We start from the raw sequence: 14,327 nt of genomic DNA on the forward strand, positions 1-14,327 counted from the left end.
TTTGAAATTTTAAAAAATAAAGATTTGTAAAATATTCAAAAGATTAACTTGCTAATGCTGTCTTTGAATTTTGGGAGGTTTTTATTAATTTTTAAAATTTTGGTTTTAAAACATTGGCCTGGATCTTTAAATACTTTTTTACTTAAAAAATAATAAGCGCGCGCTTTGCTGTGAGTTTATATTTCATTTAGCATTTAATACAAAATATAATAAGATCAAATACACTTAATATAGGAAAATTAAAGCCAATTAAAAAATATCACTGTGGCACTCCACAAATCACAATTATTGTCTCATTTCAAAATCTGAATCCTGTTCTCGATTCCCGTGGTAATGGGACCCACTGCATCCATATAGTCCTTAAAGGCATCCACATCTATTGGGCCCATCCTGCAATGATAATTAATTTAATTAGTTTCTAATATAATAGGAAAACTCACTCCAAATCTTCGGCATTTTCGCTAATCACTCCAAAGCCATTCATTCCACTCGCCAGATAAGACATGACCACCAGGCGGTATTGTTTCGTCAAATCAAGTGGCCTGTACTCGGGTACCTGGCACTCGGAGCACCGTACTCGGACACTGGTAATCCTCTGGCCAACCTCGGCCTTTAAATCGACGACGTACCGCAGCCCGGAAACCTGCAAAAGGCGCGAGGATCTGGGCGAAGCAGAGCTCGCATTCATTGGTGCCACACCGACTTCTAAAGTCTGAAGGATATGATGGCCATAAAGGTTAAGGGCAACCAGTTGATTTTGCCAGGGACACACGGTCACCAGTTGGCCATAGGTTATGTCTGAGGATTTCAAATATTAAGGTGTTTAATTATCCTTTTTGTTTAAAACTCACTGCCAGGATGAATGGGCACTCGAAAGGTTCCCTGGGTTGTCATGGCCATGGTGACGTTACTCCACTTTTCATTCGTAGTCACTGCATCCTTGACAAACTGCCAGACCATAAGGATTATAGGAAAATGAATAATCCCTTGATTATGAATCCAAACTCACCGAATAGACCATGGCATCTGTGAAAAAGTTACCCAGATTACATTCTCCATGGGAGCATTCACTTTGCTGAAGGTAAACCCGACTCTGGCCCACAACCTGCTTGGAAATAGATTCCATTTCATCCTGCCAGGGAAGCATGGCCTCCAAAACTTGTTCATCTTGAAAAATTATTTTAAAAACATTACAAACTTAAGAAACACACAAGAAAATGCTTTTATTTCTAGTGATTTTTAAATTAATTATTAGCTTAAAGAAAAACAATGTTTTTAACTTTTAAAAAGTTTTTACTGTTAAAAAAAAAAACTTTATGGCAGTACAGCTTATTTTTGATTCGTAGATCAGTTAAGAACAGTGATGCGTCCCTCCAGACCATGAATAATGGGACCAATATGGTTGCTGTACGAGATGAGGGCATTCAGATCGGTCATTCCTCGCCTTAAAAGTGGGTTGAAATATTTAATAATTTAACTATATTAAAGGTTATACTCCATAATCACTTACTGGATATCAGTGCCCTCGGCCAGCATGGTATATCCATCGCCGCCCTGCTGCAGGAAGTCCGGAGAGGTGAGCCTGTAGAGCTTATCGCTCACTAGGGTCTCATACTTGGGCACCTCGCAGTCGGCACAGCGTACCGACACAGAAATCACCCGGGATCCGACGGGCTTGGTGAAGTCATACTTCACCCGGATACCAGAGAACTGGAGATTAATATACGAGCCAGTTGTTTCGTTCTCCAAGTCCACTTTACTGACAGCATGCTCCATCGCCTCCACAATTTTGGTGCCAGGTAAGCTGTAGGCCACCAGGGTGTTCTCAAAGGGTGACATGCTGACCATATGGGCATAGGTGAGGTCTTTAATTAAAAGGATAATTAGTTTGTATGTTTATGATTAATATTCCCTTTCTAAACTTACTTCCCCTGGTGAGAGGTACTCGTAATCCTCCAATATTCATAAGTCCTGCGGAAACATTTGTCCAGGCCTTTTGCTCGTAAGAAGCCATTCCTACAAACTAATAGAATTAATTAATTAATGAATAATTTAATTTAAAAACTCTAGAAAAAGTCAAGAATTAAAGAACTTACGGAATGCACCATCGCATCGCAGAAGAAGTTCCCCAAATTGCACTCGCCCTCGGAACAGTCGTCCTTGGTGAGATCCACCTTGGTGCTGCCAATCACCTCCTTGCCCTTTTTGTCGATTTCCACTTGCCATGGTGCCATGGCCACCAGAACATCCTCATCTGCATATAGGATTGATCACAGCACTTAGACAAATAAGCCACTTGGTCACACTTAAAATGATAATAAAAACTAGGGTCACACTTAAAACGATCACAAACACAAAACTTTGGATAAAAAACGAAAACTTGAGGAAAAGTATGAGGAACTCAAGACAAGAATAAAGAAAGGAATTTACATAAAACCCGATTTTAAGTCAAAGCTTATAAAGTTTAAAACATAAATAAAAATTTTAATAGCTTACCCTGTGGTACATCTTGTCCCATGTAGAGAGGAGCTCCCTCAAAGTCCACCACATCGCCATTGTCATCGAAATAGACCACCAAGTTACCCACATACCGGGCATACGCCGATGCCTGGACAATAAGGACACGATGTCCGGTGCTGTGGACGACCTCCGTGGGGTAGGGACCCGCAGCATTGTGAGGACCAGGAGGAGTACCCGTGTAAAGGAATGTATGCGAGTGCGAGCCCACAATTACGTCGATCACATCACCGGCATTGGCGGCAATATCCTGGTCCACATCATAGCCGCAATGGGAGATCACGATGATGATGTTGGCTCCCTGGGCCTTCAGCAACGCCGCTTCTTCACGGATTGTGTCGCTCTCGTTCCGGAAGATCAGTTTCCCAGTATTGGCCAGTTCCTGAGGCAAATATTTAGGTAATTAGTATTAGAATGTAAGGATTATTTCCATAACCCTGTAAAATCCTGGATTTTCATATGTGGCCGAGAGCCATAGCTATATCTCGGCCAATTCTCATCCGATTCTCAAGCGGAATACCCCAAACGATTTGTGAATCGATTCTCTATTAATCTGCATAAAAATCTGAACACAAAATATTTTTTAAATTTTTTTCGAAATTTTGTGGGGCATCCCCTGCAAAATCCTGGATTTTCATATATGGCCCAGAGCCATAGCTATATCTCGGCCAATTCTCGTCCGATTCTCAAGCGGGATACCCCAAACGATTTGTGAATCGATTCTCTATTAATCTGCATAAAAATCTGAACACAAAATATTTTTTAAATTTTTTTCGAAATTTTGTGGGGCATCCCCTGCATAATCCTGGATTTTCATATATGGCCCAGAGCCATAGCTATATCTCGGCCAATTCTCGTCCGATTCTCAAGCGGGATACCCCAAACGATTTGTGAATCGATTCTCTATTAATCTGCATAAAAATCTGAACACAAAATATTTTTTAGATTTTTTTCGAAATTTTGTGGGGCATCCCCAGCAAATTCCTGGGTTTTCATGTATGGCCCAGAGCCATAGCTATATCTCGGCCAATTCTCATCCGATTCTCAAGCGGAATACCCCAAACGATTTGTGAATCGATTCTCTATTAATCTGCATAAAAATCTGAACACAAAATATTTTTTAAATTTTTTTCGAAATTTTGTGGGGCATCCCCTGCAAAATCCTGGATTTTCATATATGGCCCAGAGCCATAGCTATATCTCGGCCAATTCTCGTCCGATTCTCAAGCGGGATACCCCAAACGATTTGTGAATCGATTCTCTATTAATCTGCATAAAAATCTGAACACAAAATATTTTTTAAATTTTTTTCGAAATTTTGTGGGGCATCCCCTGCAAAATCCTGGATTTTCATATATGGCCCAGAGCCATAGCTATATCTCGGCCAATTCTCGTCCGATTCTCAAGCGGGATACCCCAAACGATTTGTGAATCGATTCTCTATTAATCTGCATAAAAATCTGAACACAAAATATTTTTTAAATTTTTTTCGAAATTTTGTGGGGCATCCCCTGCAAAATCCTGGATTTTCATATATGGCCCAGAGCCATAGCTATATCTCGGCCAATTCTCGTCCGATTCTCAAGCGGGATACCCCAAACGATTGGTGGATCGATTCTCTATTAATCTGCATCAAAATCTGAACACAAAATATTTTTTAGATTTTTTTCGAAATTTTGTGGGGCATCCCCTGCAAAATCCTGGATTTTCATATGAGGCCCAGAGCCATAGCTATATCTCAGCCAATTCTCATCCGATTCTCAAACGGAATACCCCAAACGATTTTTGAACCGATTCTCTATTAATCTGCATCAAAATCTGAACACAAAATATTTTTTAGATTTTTTTCGAAATTTTGTGGGGCATCCCCTGCAAAATCCTGGATTTTCATATATGGCCCAGAGCCATAGCTATATCTCGGCCAATTCTCGTCCGATTCTCAAGCGGGATACCCCAAACGATTGGTGAATCGATTCTCTATTAATCTGCATCAAAATCTGAACACAAAATATTTTTTAGATTTTTTTCGAAATTTTGTGGGGCATCCCCTGCAAAATCCTGGATTTTCATATATGGCCCAGAGCCATAGCTATATCTCGGCCAATTCTCGTCCGATTCTCAAGCGGGATACCCCAAACGATTTGTGAACCGATTCTCTATTAATCTGCATCAAAATCTGAACACAAAATATTTTTTAGATTTTTTTCGAAATTTTGTGGGGCATCCCCTGCAAAATCCTGGATTTTCGTATGAGGCCCAGAGCCATAGCTATATCTCAGCCAATTCTCATCCGATTCTCAAACGGAATACCCCAAACGATTTTTGAACCGATTCTCTATTAATCTGCATCAAAATCTGAACACAAAATATTTTTTAGATTTTTTTCGAAATTTTGTGGGGCATCCCCTGCAAAATCCTGGATTTTCATATATGGCCCAGAGCCATAGCTATATCTCGGCCAATTCTCGTCCGATTCTCAAGCGGGATACCCCAAACGATTGGTGGATCGATTCTCTATTAATCTGCATCAAAATCTGAACACAAAATATTTTTTAGATTTTTTTCGAAATTTTGTGGGGCATCCCCTGCAAAATCCTGGATTTTCATATATGGCCCAGAGCCATAGCTATATCTCGGCCAATTCTCGTCCGATTCTCAAGCGGGATACCCCAAACGATTGGTGGATCGATTCTCTATTAATCTGCATCAAAATCTGAACACAAAATATTTTTTACATTTTTTTCGAAATTTTGTGGGGCATCCCCTGCAAAATCCTGGATTTTCATATGAGGCCCAGAGCCATAGCTATATCTCGGCCAATTCTTATCCGATTCTCAAGTGGAATACCCCAAACGATTTGTGAACCGATTCTCTCTTAATCTGCATCAAAATCTGAACCCAAAATATTTTTTAGATTTTTTTCGAAATTTTGTGGGGCATCCCCTGCAAAATCCTGGATTTTCATATATGGCCCAGAGCCATAGCTATATCTCGGCCAATTCTCGTCCGATTCTCAAGCGGGATACCCCAAACGATTTGTGAACCGATTCTCTATTAATCTGCATCAAAATCTGAACACAAAATATTTTTTAGATTTTTTTCGAAATTTTGTGGGGCATCCCCTGCAAAATCCTAGATTATCATATGAGGCCCATAGCCATAGCTATATCTCAGCCAATTCTCATCCGATTCTCAAGCGGAATACCCCAAACGATTTGTGGATCGATTTTCTGTTAATCTGCATCAAAATCTGAATACAAAATATTTTTGAGATACAAAAAATAAACTCACGTATGTGGTTTCCAGGATAACACCGATGAGACCGATTTTTCGACCGTTCCGTTCGATGATCTCGGATTTTTTGTACAAGCCGTCCATGGTGGGTTCGTGGGCGCAGTCCATGTTGGCCACCAACATGCTGGTGTTGATCGTCTGCAGGAAGGGCACCACACCCTCCACACCATTGTCGAACTCGTGGTTGCCCAGGGTCTGAAAATTAGGGCATTAAAGGTGGACTAATATTAAATTTTAGGAGTACTTACCATGGCATCGGCGGGCAGGATATTGAGCAGCTGCTGGGTGACATTCCAGCGCCCCAAGTTGTACCACAAGGTGCCCTGGAAACTGTCGCCCGCATTGATGTAGATGGGATTCAGTTCGGCCTGCTCGGCGAGGAGGCGGCGGATCGTGTAGACGGTACGGGGATAGCCTCCGATGCAGGTCTCGCCCTCGTCGCAGGTGCCACCAGAGGTGTCCGTGGCCTCGAACCTTTAAAAGCAAAAAAATCGTAATCGAAGCGGGGATTAGTGACCAAAATCCGGATTTGAAGTGGGCTCGTGTTTTGTAGATGGGGGTTGGGCGTCATCGTTATACGTTATCGGGATCACGGAATCGCGATAAGTCTGAGATAAAGCTGCTCAACGATTATGATGGCCATAAACCGAATGAATCTGATTACTCGGGTTGTTATTACTTTCCGCCTTACCTCGCGTGCAAGTCGTTGATGTGAATAATGGCCACCGGGAAGCCATCCTTGTCGGCAGCCTCACTGACATTTCCCTGCTGAATTACAATCCCAATGATTATAAAAATCAAAAAAATAAATTGATTTTTGTCGGCCATTTTTTGTTGTCGATTTCCGGAGAAAATAATGTATATATTTTTTACACCCTGCCGGATGGCCGTCGATAAGGCAACTGAATGGCCAAAATCGCCACCAGTTCGAGGTCTGCCAAATCTGGTGGGCTTCGGGTGCTGGGGGATACTCGTACTCGTTGCGATCGGATCGGTATAAACCCTCTACTTGTCACCTTATTGATTGGCTATTGATTTGTACACTAAAAGAAAAGATCTCTTGGTGTTTCATAAAGAGATTTTAAGGTTTTTTCAAAAAAAGATTTTCCAAAGGAAAGGATATATGTTTTAGAATCCATTAAATTCTAAAAATTTTTTTTTTAAATCTTTCAACAATTTTAGAAAAGGTTTTATGATCAGTGTTGGAACAGCTTGTTTTTGAACTTGATTTTTAGGTTTTTGTAACACCTCATAAGCATTATCTAAACCTGTTGTAAAACTTTACAAACCTTAGTCAAGATTACTAAAAACTAACCATATCTCTCGCCTCATTTCAAGCCTTCGGTTATAATTATACATTCTAACTGACAAACGTGTCGTATGAGTAATAAAAATAATGTAAAAAATGGAAAAATAAATAATAATTTAATTTTCTTAGTTAGATCTTGGTGAATACTATATTTATATCGGTCAGAGTTATTTTTATGATGCGATAAAAAAGCTGTTTATTAAATATTCATTCATTTGATCAAAATCTTATCTTAAACAAATGAGTGTTATGAGTCGGATACGGCGGGTACTACCAGTTCTATATAGTATATTTATTGAATGGACATGTGTTACACATGCTCTCCGCACTTAATGAAAAAATGTTTATTACGTTCTGGGCCCGAAAAATAAAATATATGAGCGTGGGAGCAGAACAGCTAACCTGATAGCTTCACACGAATCGATTTATTGCACCTTTGGCGAGTAAAAAAAAAAAAAAGAATAATATTGGCTTAGCTCCAAGTGCTCTATATCTCGGATCTACTATCTCTGAATGAATATACTCCATATTGGGAATATACAAACACTTAATAGCACCTGTGCGCCACTCAAAACAGTCATCGAAGGGTGGTACTTTTCAGTAATATCAGGTATCATAGTTATAAGAAAGGATAGATCATTATAAACTATTTAAAAGTGGGGTTTCCATAGGGAGGAATACTTTAAGTTGTACTATAAGGGCTTTATCTTCTAGGAATACCAGGAATCTTAGGATAGAAAGGAGAAGGATATCATCTCAGCTATCATCTTAGGGTATTACCTTATAGGATTACCAGGAATCTTAGGCGTGAATAAGATATATAAAGCATTCCTACAATCTGTGAATTAAGTACACCCTTGTGATAAGAAATCCAGATTTTAATCATTACTTCAACGATTATTTTGGGCTTTATGTAAGTCAAAGTACTTGAGACCTTACATTCCAATAACTTTTCGATGAAAAAACCCCACAAAGAATGAAAAAAAAGGGAGGGTTGAATGAAAATACTTTGGTTTTATTCTTGGGGTGTTCATCCATATGAAACGCATCGATGACCAGCGGGGTTGGTGCATCGATTGTGGCCACAGGATTGTACATATATATATATCTATATAAAATATAGTACAATTATTTATTCTTCACTCCCATTGACAATAGATTTAGAGCTCTTTGTGGATTACTCGTAGGTATAAAGCACATTATGCATGTAAGTATTTATGTTTGTCTGTATATAGAGATGTCAGCGCAAGTATCTGTATATATATACATATATATATGTATATATATATAATATAAATTGTATATAAATATAATGCATATGTCTGTGTATATATAAGTATCAATGTATTAAGTTAATTGCTTAGCGTAAAGCACAAAGAATTTTGATATGAGAATGACTGAGAATATTTCTGCAAGCGATGAGCGTTCCGATTCAGGCTTCAAGTTTTTGTCTTCAGATTCAGATTCAGATATCGATTCCGGATTTTGATTCCAACGCCCACTTCAATTCCCAATCCGTATGCAACTCCCACTCCTCTGGGATTAACGCAAAGGCAACAATGAGAGAACTACAACTGAAAAATCGAAAAACAAATGACTAGAATTGATGGGTTAACTCTCCCTGATTGAGCATAATGACTACTCCTCCGCCCCGACCTTGGCCACCTAGTGGAATACGTCCATGAAGGGGAAGTATGCCTCCTCCGGTTCGAGCAGATCCACCAGGTAGCAAACGGTGCCGGCAACGCCCTCGTACAGGCTGTGGGGGCGATCGGGTGTACGGGCACGCAACTTGAACTCCGCATTGGTCAGCAGCTCCATGAACTTGTGGGCCCGATACAGGTACTTCATCTCGTTGGTCAGCCGGAACAGCAGCAAGAAGACATAGCCGTTGCCCGCCACGCCATGACAGATGCCCGGTCCCTTGCGCAGGAAGCCCTTCTTCCACACCAAATCGGCGCAGCGTCGCAGCGAAGCCAGGTACTTCTCCTCCTTGAAGATTAGATAGGCCTTGGCCAGCACGTACACAACCCCGGGAGCTCCATGACACCAATGCACCAGACGCTTGTCCCGACCAGAGCGCAAATCCTCCAGAGCCACTGGGAAGTTACCTTCGCTATCCTGAAGCTCCAGAAAGAAGTCAATCGATCGCTTAATGTCGCGCAACTCGGGTGCCGGAGCTGAAATGGGCATGGTACGGAACCATGGGCTGTCCAGCAGCATGTGCAGGATGGCGCATAGGCCGTGGGCCGCGCCCAGATACTCGGTGCCATGGTACTGGTACATCAATGGCAGCGGTGAGCCATTCTGTCGACTGTACTCCCGTCCGCTGGTCACAATCTTCTGGCAAATGGAGATCAGATCGTCGTCGGTTATCTTCTTCTCCGGCAGAATATCGTTCAGCCAATAGCAGCCGGACAAGTAGCCGGCCCGACCCACCAGCACCTCGTCGCAGCCGTATTTGGTGTGGGTGAACTCCTTGCTGGACGGGATGCCCGACTTGAAGTTGGCCAGGTCATTGGACAGCTCTTCGGTGTCTTTGTTGGCCTGTGAGATGGCCGCCGATACGGCGTAGATGCCGGCATTTCCGCAAAGGAATGAGTATCGCTCTGCGGAACGTTTCTTGTAGCGCTTGGCATTCGCTTTGGCATTCCGGATGAAGGCTGTGGCGTGCTCCAATGCCGGATAGAGATCTCGGGTCTGTTCGCAGCTGGCCAGCTTCCAAAACATGAAGGCGATGCCGGCATTGCCCACATACAGATCCCCGCGATGGTCCTCCTCCTCGCTGCTGGGATGGCACGACTCCAAGATGGCATCTACATAGGTGCAGATGAGATTCTTGATGTGCTCCTCATCGCTGGCGAACGGAGTGTTCTCGCCGCCGGCAAAATCGGGAAATGGATTCTTAAGGTAGCGGCGCTCCATCTCGTCGTGGTCCTGCTCGTCTTCTTGGGGCTCCGCCTGCTGGCGAGTGTTGAGATAACCGCTCTGGCTAGCTATCCTCTGGTCTTCAGCAGGATTGGCAATAGCGGCTGTAACGAAACTCCTTCATATTAATACATCTGTATATATGTAGTCAGGTGGCAAATCGATTTGCCGGCTTTGAAGGGCGCGGTCTGCGGTCTGGCGTCTGCCCCGCCCCACACTCCCACACTCCTTGTCACAACTCACCTGTCTCAGGTGGAAACGGATGCTTAGCCTTCGAACAGTAACCCCTGGATGTATTGCGAACCTGCAAATCAGGCATATGGAAGTAGATATCACGTATTAATACTATAATTTTCACTTATTACCAAAAAAGGTCGTGTTTCAAGTGTCGAGCTCGCTGAGGAAGCTTATTTTTTGTGTTTATTCTTTTGAAAATCAATCACAACCTTTGCAGTCGGCCTGACACTTCTTTCAAAGCCAGCTATATTTTATTTCTATATTTTTTAAATACAACTTTACGATTGCCGAGCTTGTCGGCTAATATTCAAGGGTCCTGGCGGCTTGTTAAAAGTGTCCTGCAAAGTTTCTTAAAGCTGCGCGACTATCGAGTGCCGGCTATCGGCTGAAATATCGATAACAGCTACGGTAAATTCCGACTAAAATGTCTAAAGTTTATTATGTAAACAATTAACTATTAAATTAGAAGCTTAAAAAAAATATTTTCCTACTAAAAAAAAAACCAAGAACATATACTATAGATTAAGATTATCCCATTTTTTTAACTTAATAAGTGGTATTACAACATACGATAGTAGCAACTTTGCATTTTCATAAAAAATATAATTATTTAATTATCAAAACAACTAAAATAAAAGCCATATACTGAATACTAAAGTTAGCAACTAAAAACACTTAAAATTCATTTTTTAAACTAAAAAATACATTTATTTTTGAGATAGTCCTTTTTAAAACAAACTTTTATGATTTGCTTATCAACTCAATCGGTTTATTTTAACAAGAATATAAATTTATGTATACATGTAGGTTATTATCCCTGGATCACATTTGCATGGTTTACTTCCTGCGCTGACCACCACTCAGAATGGTGACGATGCGGATGAAGATGTTCAGTACATCCATATAGATGGACATCGATCTAAAATGAAACAAAAATCCTAGTTAGGAAAATATTCCATTGGTTGTGCCATGATAGATAGATACTTACGCGTTGATAGGATCATATGGGGCATAGGCATACTGTGGATAAACTTCAGCTTTGCGCACCATACGCTGGGTGTCGTAGAGAAGGAAACCACTGAACAGAACCAGACCTCCATACAAGGACATTGAGGCCAGACCTGGAAGAACAAACAAGTATAACACCATTCCCTACGAAAGGAATATATTTCGATAGGACTTACCAGCTCCCAGGGCTGTGGTGGGCGGCAGCCACATGGAGGCCAGCGAGGAAGCAAAGACCACTCCCAGACCAATGGCCAGGGGTCCACCCATAGCCAGGAACTTGTCGCTGGGGGCACACGCCGCGATCGTGGACAAGCCTCCGACAATGCCGCCAGTGTAGAGAGCGGCGCGCGTTAAAATCGGTCCGCCCATGAAGCAGATGGGAGCGATAACGGCTCCCAGAATGGCGCAGTGCACCGCCCAGGCCAGGTGCTTGGGCCCCAGACCCGGCTGGTAGTCAATTGACCTGGCCACGGCCCCGCTGCCGATAACAAGAGCTAGAGAAGCAATGGTTGCCTGTCCGGATGAAGTGTTTGGTTATGTTGTGTTTCATGTGTGTGCCGCCAACATGGGGTTTCGAATCAGACTTACCAAAATACCACCACGAGAGGTCAGCTCCAGGAGGCGAGGTGAACGGAAAACGGCTGCGGCAGCAGCTGCAGTCAGGACACAAGATCCTCCGAAAAAGGCATATGTACTCTGAATGCGATCCCTTACATATTCCGGCCACATTCTGTAATAAAAGAATGAAAGTTTATAAGCTTACTTCTACAAGACTATGGATGACTATCAGAATTTCACGAAAGAGATGATTCATGACATCAGATAGCATAAAAATGCATCTTTAGGGCCATCAGCTTATGGTAAACTCACATGGCATTGTCGGCAATGCTGGTGTGCTTGCCCAATCCCACGCCGTAGTAGCATAGAGCGCCCAGTCCCACAGCAGCGGCTCCAGCGGCAGCGCCCTTGCCCATGGAATAAGCTGAAAGAGGCGACCATAAGGAAAAATGTGATTACACAAGAACCCGAGTGATGTTACAGAGCCATCTCTTACCATTGGCGCTTGGCGGACCCATCAGTTTCTCCTTGAGCGAGGGAGCCCGCAATGTTTGCTGCTCCACGGGAGCCCGGGTACGGACCGGACCACGGGCGTAGTTGCGCACCACCGCCATGTTGGGCTTGGCGCGGAGCAGATGCTCCGGAGCCTGGTTAAGAAGATTGAGACTGCCGGCGGCAGGACGGACGGCCGAAAGTGCAAGGCGCAACATTTTGTTGTTGTGATGAAATACTCTGGATAATACGAATGTCACGTTTCACAGCTGTGCGATAATGTAGTCTTGCTGGGAATTTCGGTTGCCTTTGTATTCGTTTCTATTTTCCTCAAAATAACTGCGTTTATTCGTTTTTCGTGCAGCTTATATTTCTATTATTGTTGTTTCGTAGCAAGTTCTAGTAACTGTGTTTAGATATGTCACCTTCTGTGCGATACACATATGGCTGCTGTATATCGATATATTACCGATCGAAAAATCTTCCATCTCTATCAATGGTGCGATAAGTATCGAGGTGGCGGTGTTTTCAAAAATATTAAAGACGCCATGGCAAATAAAAAGCTTTAATATCTTATCTGTATCTATTATTTTAGGAAACTTATTACAATGTTTAAAATTTATATTCGTTTGTTTATTTTTATATTTTAAAATAGTTTTTTTTTCACCTAAGACACATCTTTGGTGTTGCATTTTTTGTTACATTTTTTAAGTTATGATGCTTTAATTACTAACTAGGCCTAATCTCACTCAATCACAGTGAAACAGAGAGCTACACCTGATACTTGCGCGGCGAGGGCGCTGCGGGATCCTCCACGTTCACTGGAGATCCCTTCTGGGGCCTGATCACAATCACCTCCGTGAGGTGGGACTTTCGTACAGTGCCGTAATGGTCGTAGGTGATGGTCTGCTCTACCCTACCCCCCGCATGTGACTGATAGGTTTTGCACTCGTACATTGGGCAGCATCGGGGATAATCCAGATTTTCCTCCTCGGGTTGAACTGGACGGCAGTCACCCTTAGAAAGTTTCGGCACAAGGCAACTGCAAATTAGAAATTAATTTGAAATATCATTATTTAATCTTTATATAATATTTTTAAAAATTGTAACTCACCTGTCCTCCCAGAGTTGCAGTGTCCCCAAACACTGAATCCGAATGCACTGACCCGGTCTGGTGAAGACCTCACCCACGTAAAGCTGTCTTCCAGTCACTGTATCCATGCAGAATTGATGCTCGTACACGTATGGTTCTTTTGAAATAGAAAATTATGTATTAAGGAATTAAAAATCAAAACATTCAATGTCTCAAAATTGATTTTTCATTAATTTTTTGTTAAAAGGATTTCCAAAAACCATTTATTAGTCAATGATCCTTTTATTCTTACGTCGATAAGGCACGCCCGCGTCAATTCCCACTACAACTAGGGATACGATCAGGAATATATATCTAAAAGTTTTGAGTAACTCCATTTTGGGGGGACGGATGGACAGAATTTCTGGCCCGACGTTTGCAAAGTTTACCGCACAACTGATCTCTGTACTAATCTTTCTTCATTTTTATAATGAGGAAACCAACAACAAAAAATTATACAAAGTACATTTTTGTCGATGTCTGGGTTTTGTCTATATATGTACATATATACATATATTTTAAATCACACACTTGCTACATTTGCGTGCTTTCTCTCTACAATGAATTTAACAATTTTTACTTGAATGTTTATATGTGTAAATGGCCCATTTACAGTGTGTTTCATAAATAAATTAATGGACAAAATTTCAATTTTTATAATGTTCCTAAAACTCTGAAAAACTGGTATTTTAACATGTAAATTTTATATATTTAACAGCAAAATTTATTTTTAAAAAGATTGTAAAGATACAATATCCTTATAGCTATGGAAAGCACTGTATAATGTTCTGCTTATCGCTTTGCCGCAATTAGATCCATAACAACAAGAACAATAGCAACATCAATATGCAA

The 14,327-nt window shown here is 41.6% G+C and overlaps 4 protein-coding genes across 7 annotated transcripts; all 4 read right to left on the minus strand.

Annotated features, from left to right (window-relative positions):
- Positions 1–240: 240 nt before the first annotated feature.
- Positions 241–6,990, minus strand: LOC108120561 (apyrase). Of its 2 annotated transcripts, none has more exons than XM_017234288.3 (8): positions 6,503–6,990; positions 6,060–6,285; positions 5,809–6,006; positions 2,497–2,899; positions 1,010–1,167; positions 852–948; positions 441–798; positions 241–390 (listed from the first exon to the last, which is right to left on the minus strand). In XM_017234288.3, the coding sequence occupies exons 1-8, from the start codon at positions 6,637–6,639 to the stop codon at positions 294–296; spliced, it is 1,674 nt and encodes a 557-aa protein (XP_017089777.2). In that variant the 5' UTR covers positions 6,640–6,990; the 3' UTR covers positions 241–293. The 2 variants fall into 2 exon arrangements, with proteins under 2 accessions (XP_017089777.2, XP_017089778.2); XM_017234289.3 differs by lacking the exons at positions 241–390; positions 441–798; positions 852–948; positions 1,010–1,167 and adding exons at positions 1,278–1,444; positions 1,511–1,865; positions 1,927–2,023; positions 2,097–2,254 and having other exon boundaries at positions 6,503–6,966.
- Positions 6,991–8,114: 1,124 nt separating this feature from the next.
- On the minus strand, positions 8,115–10,637 carry LOC108120529 (lanC-like protein 3 homolog). 3 transcript variants are annotated; one of them, XM_070279080.1, is made up of 3 exons: positions 10,495–10,637; positions 10,292–10,352; positions 8,115–10,152 (listed from the first exon to the last, which is right to left on the minus strand). In XM_070279080.1, the coding sequence occupies exon 3, from the start codon at positions 10,043–10,045 to the stop codon at positions 8,786–8,788; it is 1,260 nt and encodes a 419-aa protein (XP_070135181.1). In that variant the 5' UTR covers positions 10,046–10,152; positions 10,292–10,352; positions 10,495–10,637; the 3' UTR covers positions 8,115–8,785. The 3 variants fall into 3 exon arrangements, with proteins under 3 accessions (XP_070135181.1, XP_070135179.1, XP_017089733.1); XM_070279078.1 differs by having other exon boundaries at positions 10,414–10,635; XM_017234244.3 differs by having other exon boundaries at positions 8,115–10,166; positions 10,414–10,635.
- A 333-nt stretch (positions 10,638–10,970) lies between these two features.
- LOC108120530 (growth hormone-inducible transmembrane protein) lies at positions 10,971–12,765 on the minus strand. Its single transcript, XM_017234245.3, has 6 exons — positions 12,348–12,765; positions 12,164–12,275; positions 11,882–12,023; positions 11,470–11,806; positions 11,274–11,406; positions 10,971–11,204 (listed from the first exon to the last, which is right to left on the minus strand). Exons 1-6 carry the CDS (start codon positions 12,559–12,561, stop codon positions 11,123–11,125), a joined length of 1,020 nt encoding a protein of 339 aa, XP_017089734.1. The 5' UTR covers positions 12,562–12,765; the 3' UTR covers positions 10,971–11,122.
- Positions 12,766–12,954: 189 nt separating this feature from the next.
- Positions 12,955–13,884, minus strand: Vago (vago). Its single transcript, XM_017234246.3, has 3 exons — positions 13,729–13,884; positions 13,458–13,593; positions 12,955–13,385 (listed from the first exon to the last, which is right to left on the minus strand). Exons 1-3 carry the CDS (start codon positions 13,811–13,813, stop codon positions 13,115–13,117), a joined length of 492 nt encoding a protein of 163 aa, XP_017089735.2. The 5' UTR covers positions 13,814–13,884; the 3' UTR covers positions 12,955–13,114.
- Between the last annotated feature and the right edge of the window lie 443 nt (positions 13,885–14,327).

The sequence above is a fragment of the Drosophila bipectinata genome, chromosome XL, assembly GCF_030179905.1.
Source record: "Drosophila bipectinata strain 14024-0381.07 chromosome XL, DbipHiC1v2, whole genome shotgun sequence".
Lineage (NCBI taxonomy): Eukaryota > Metazoa > Arthropoda > Insecta > Diptera > Drosophilidae > Drosophila > Drosophila bipectinata.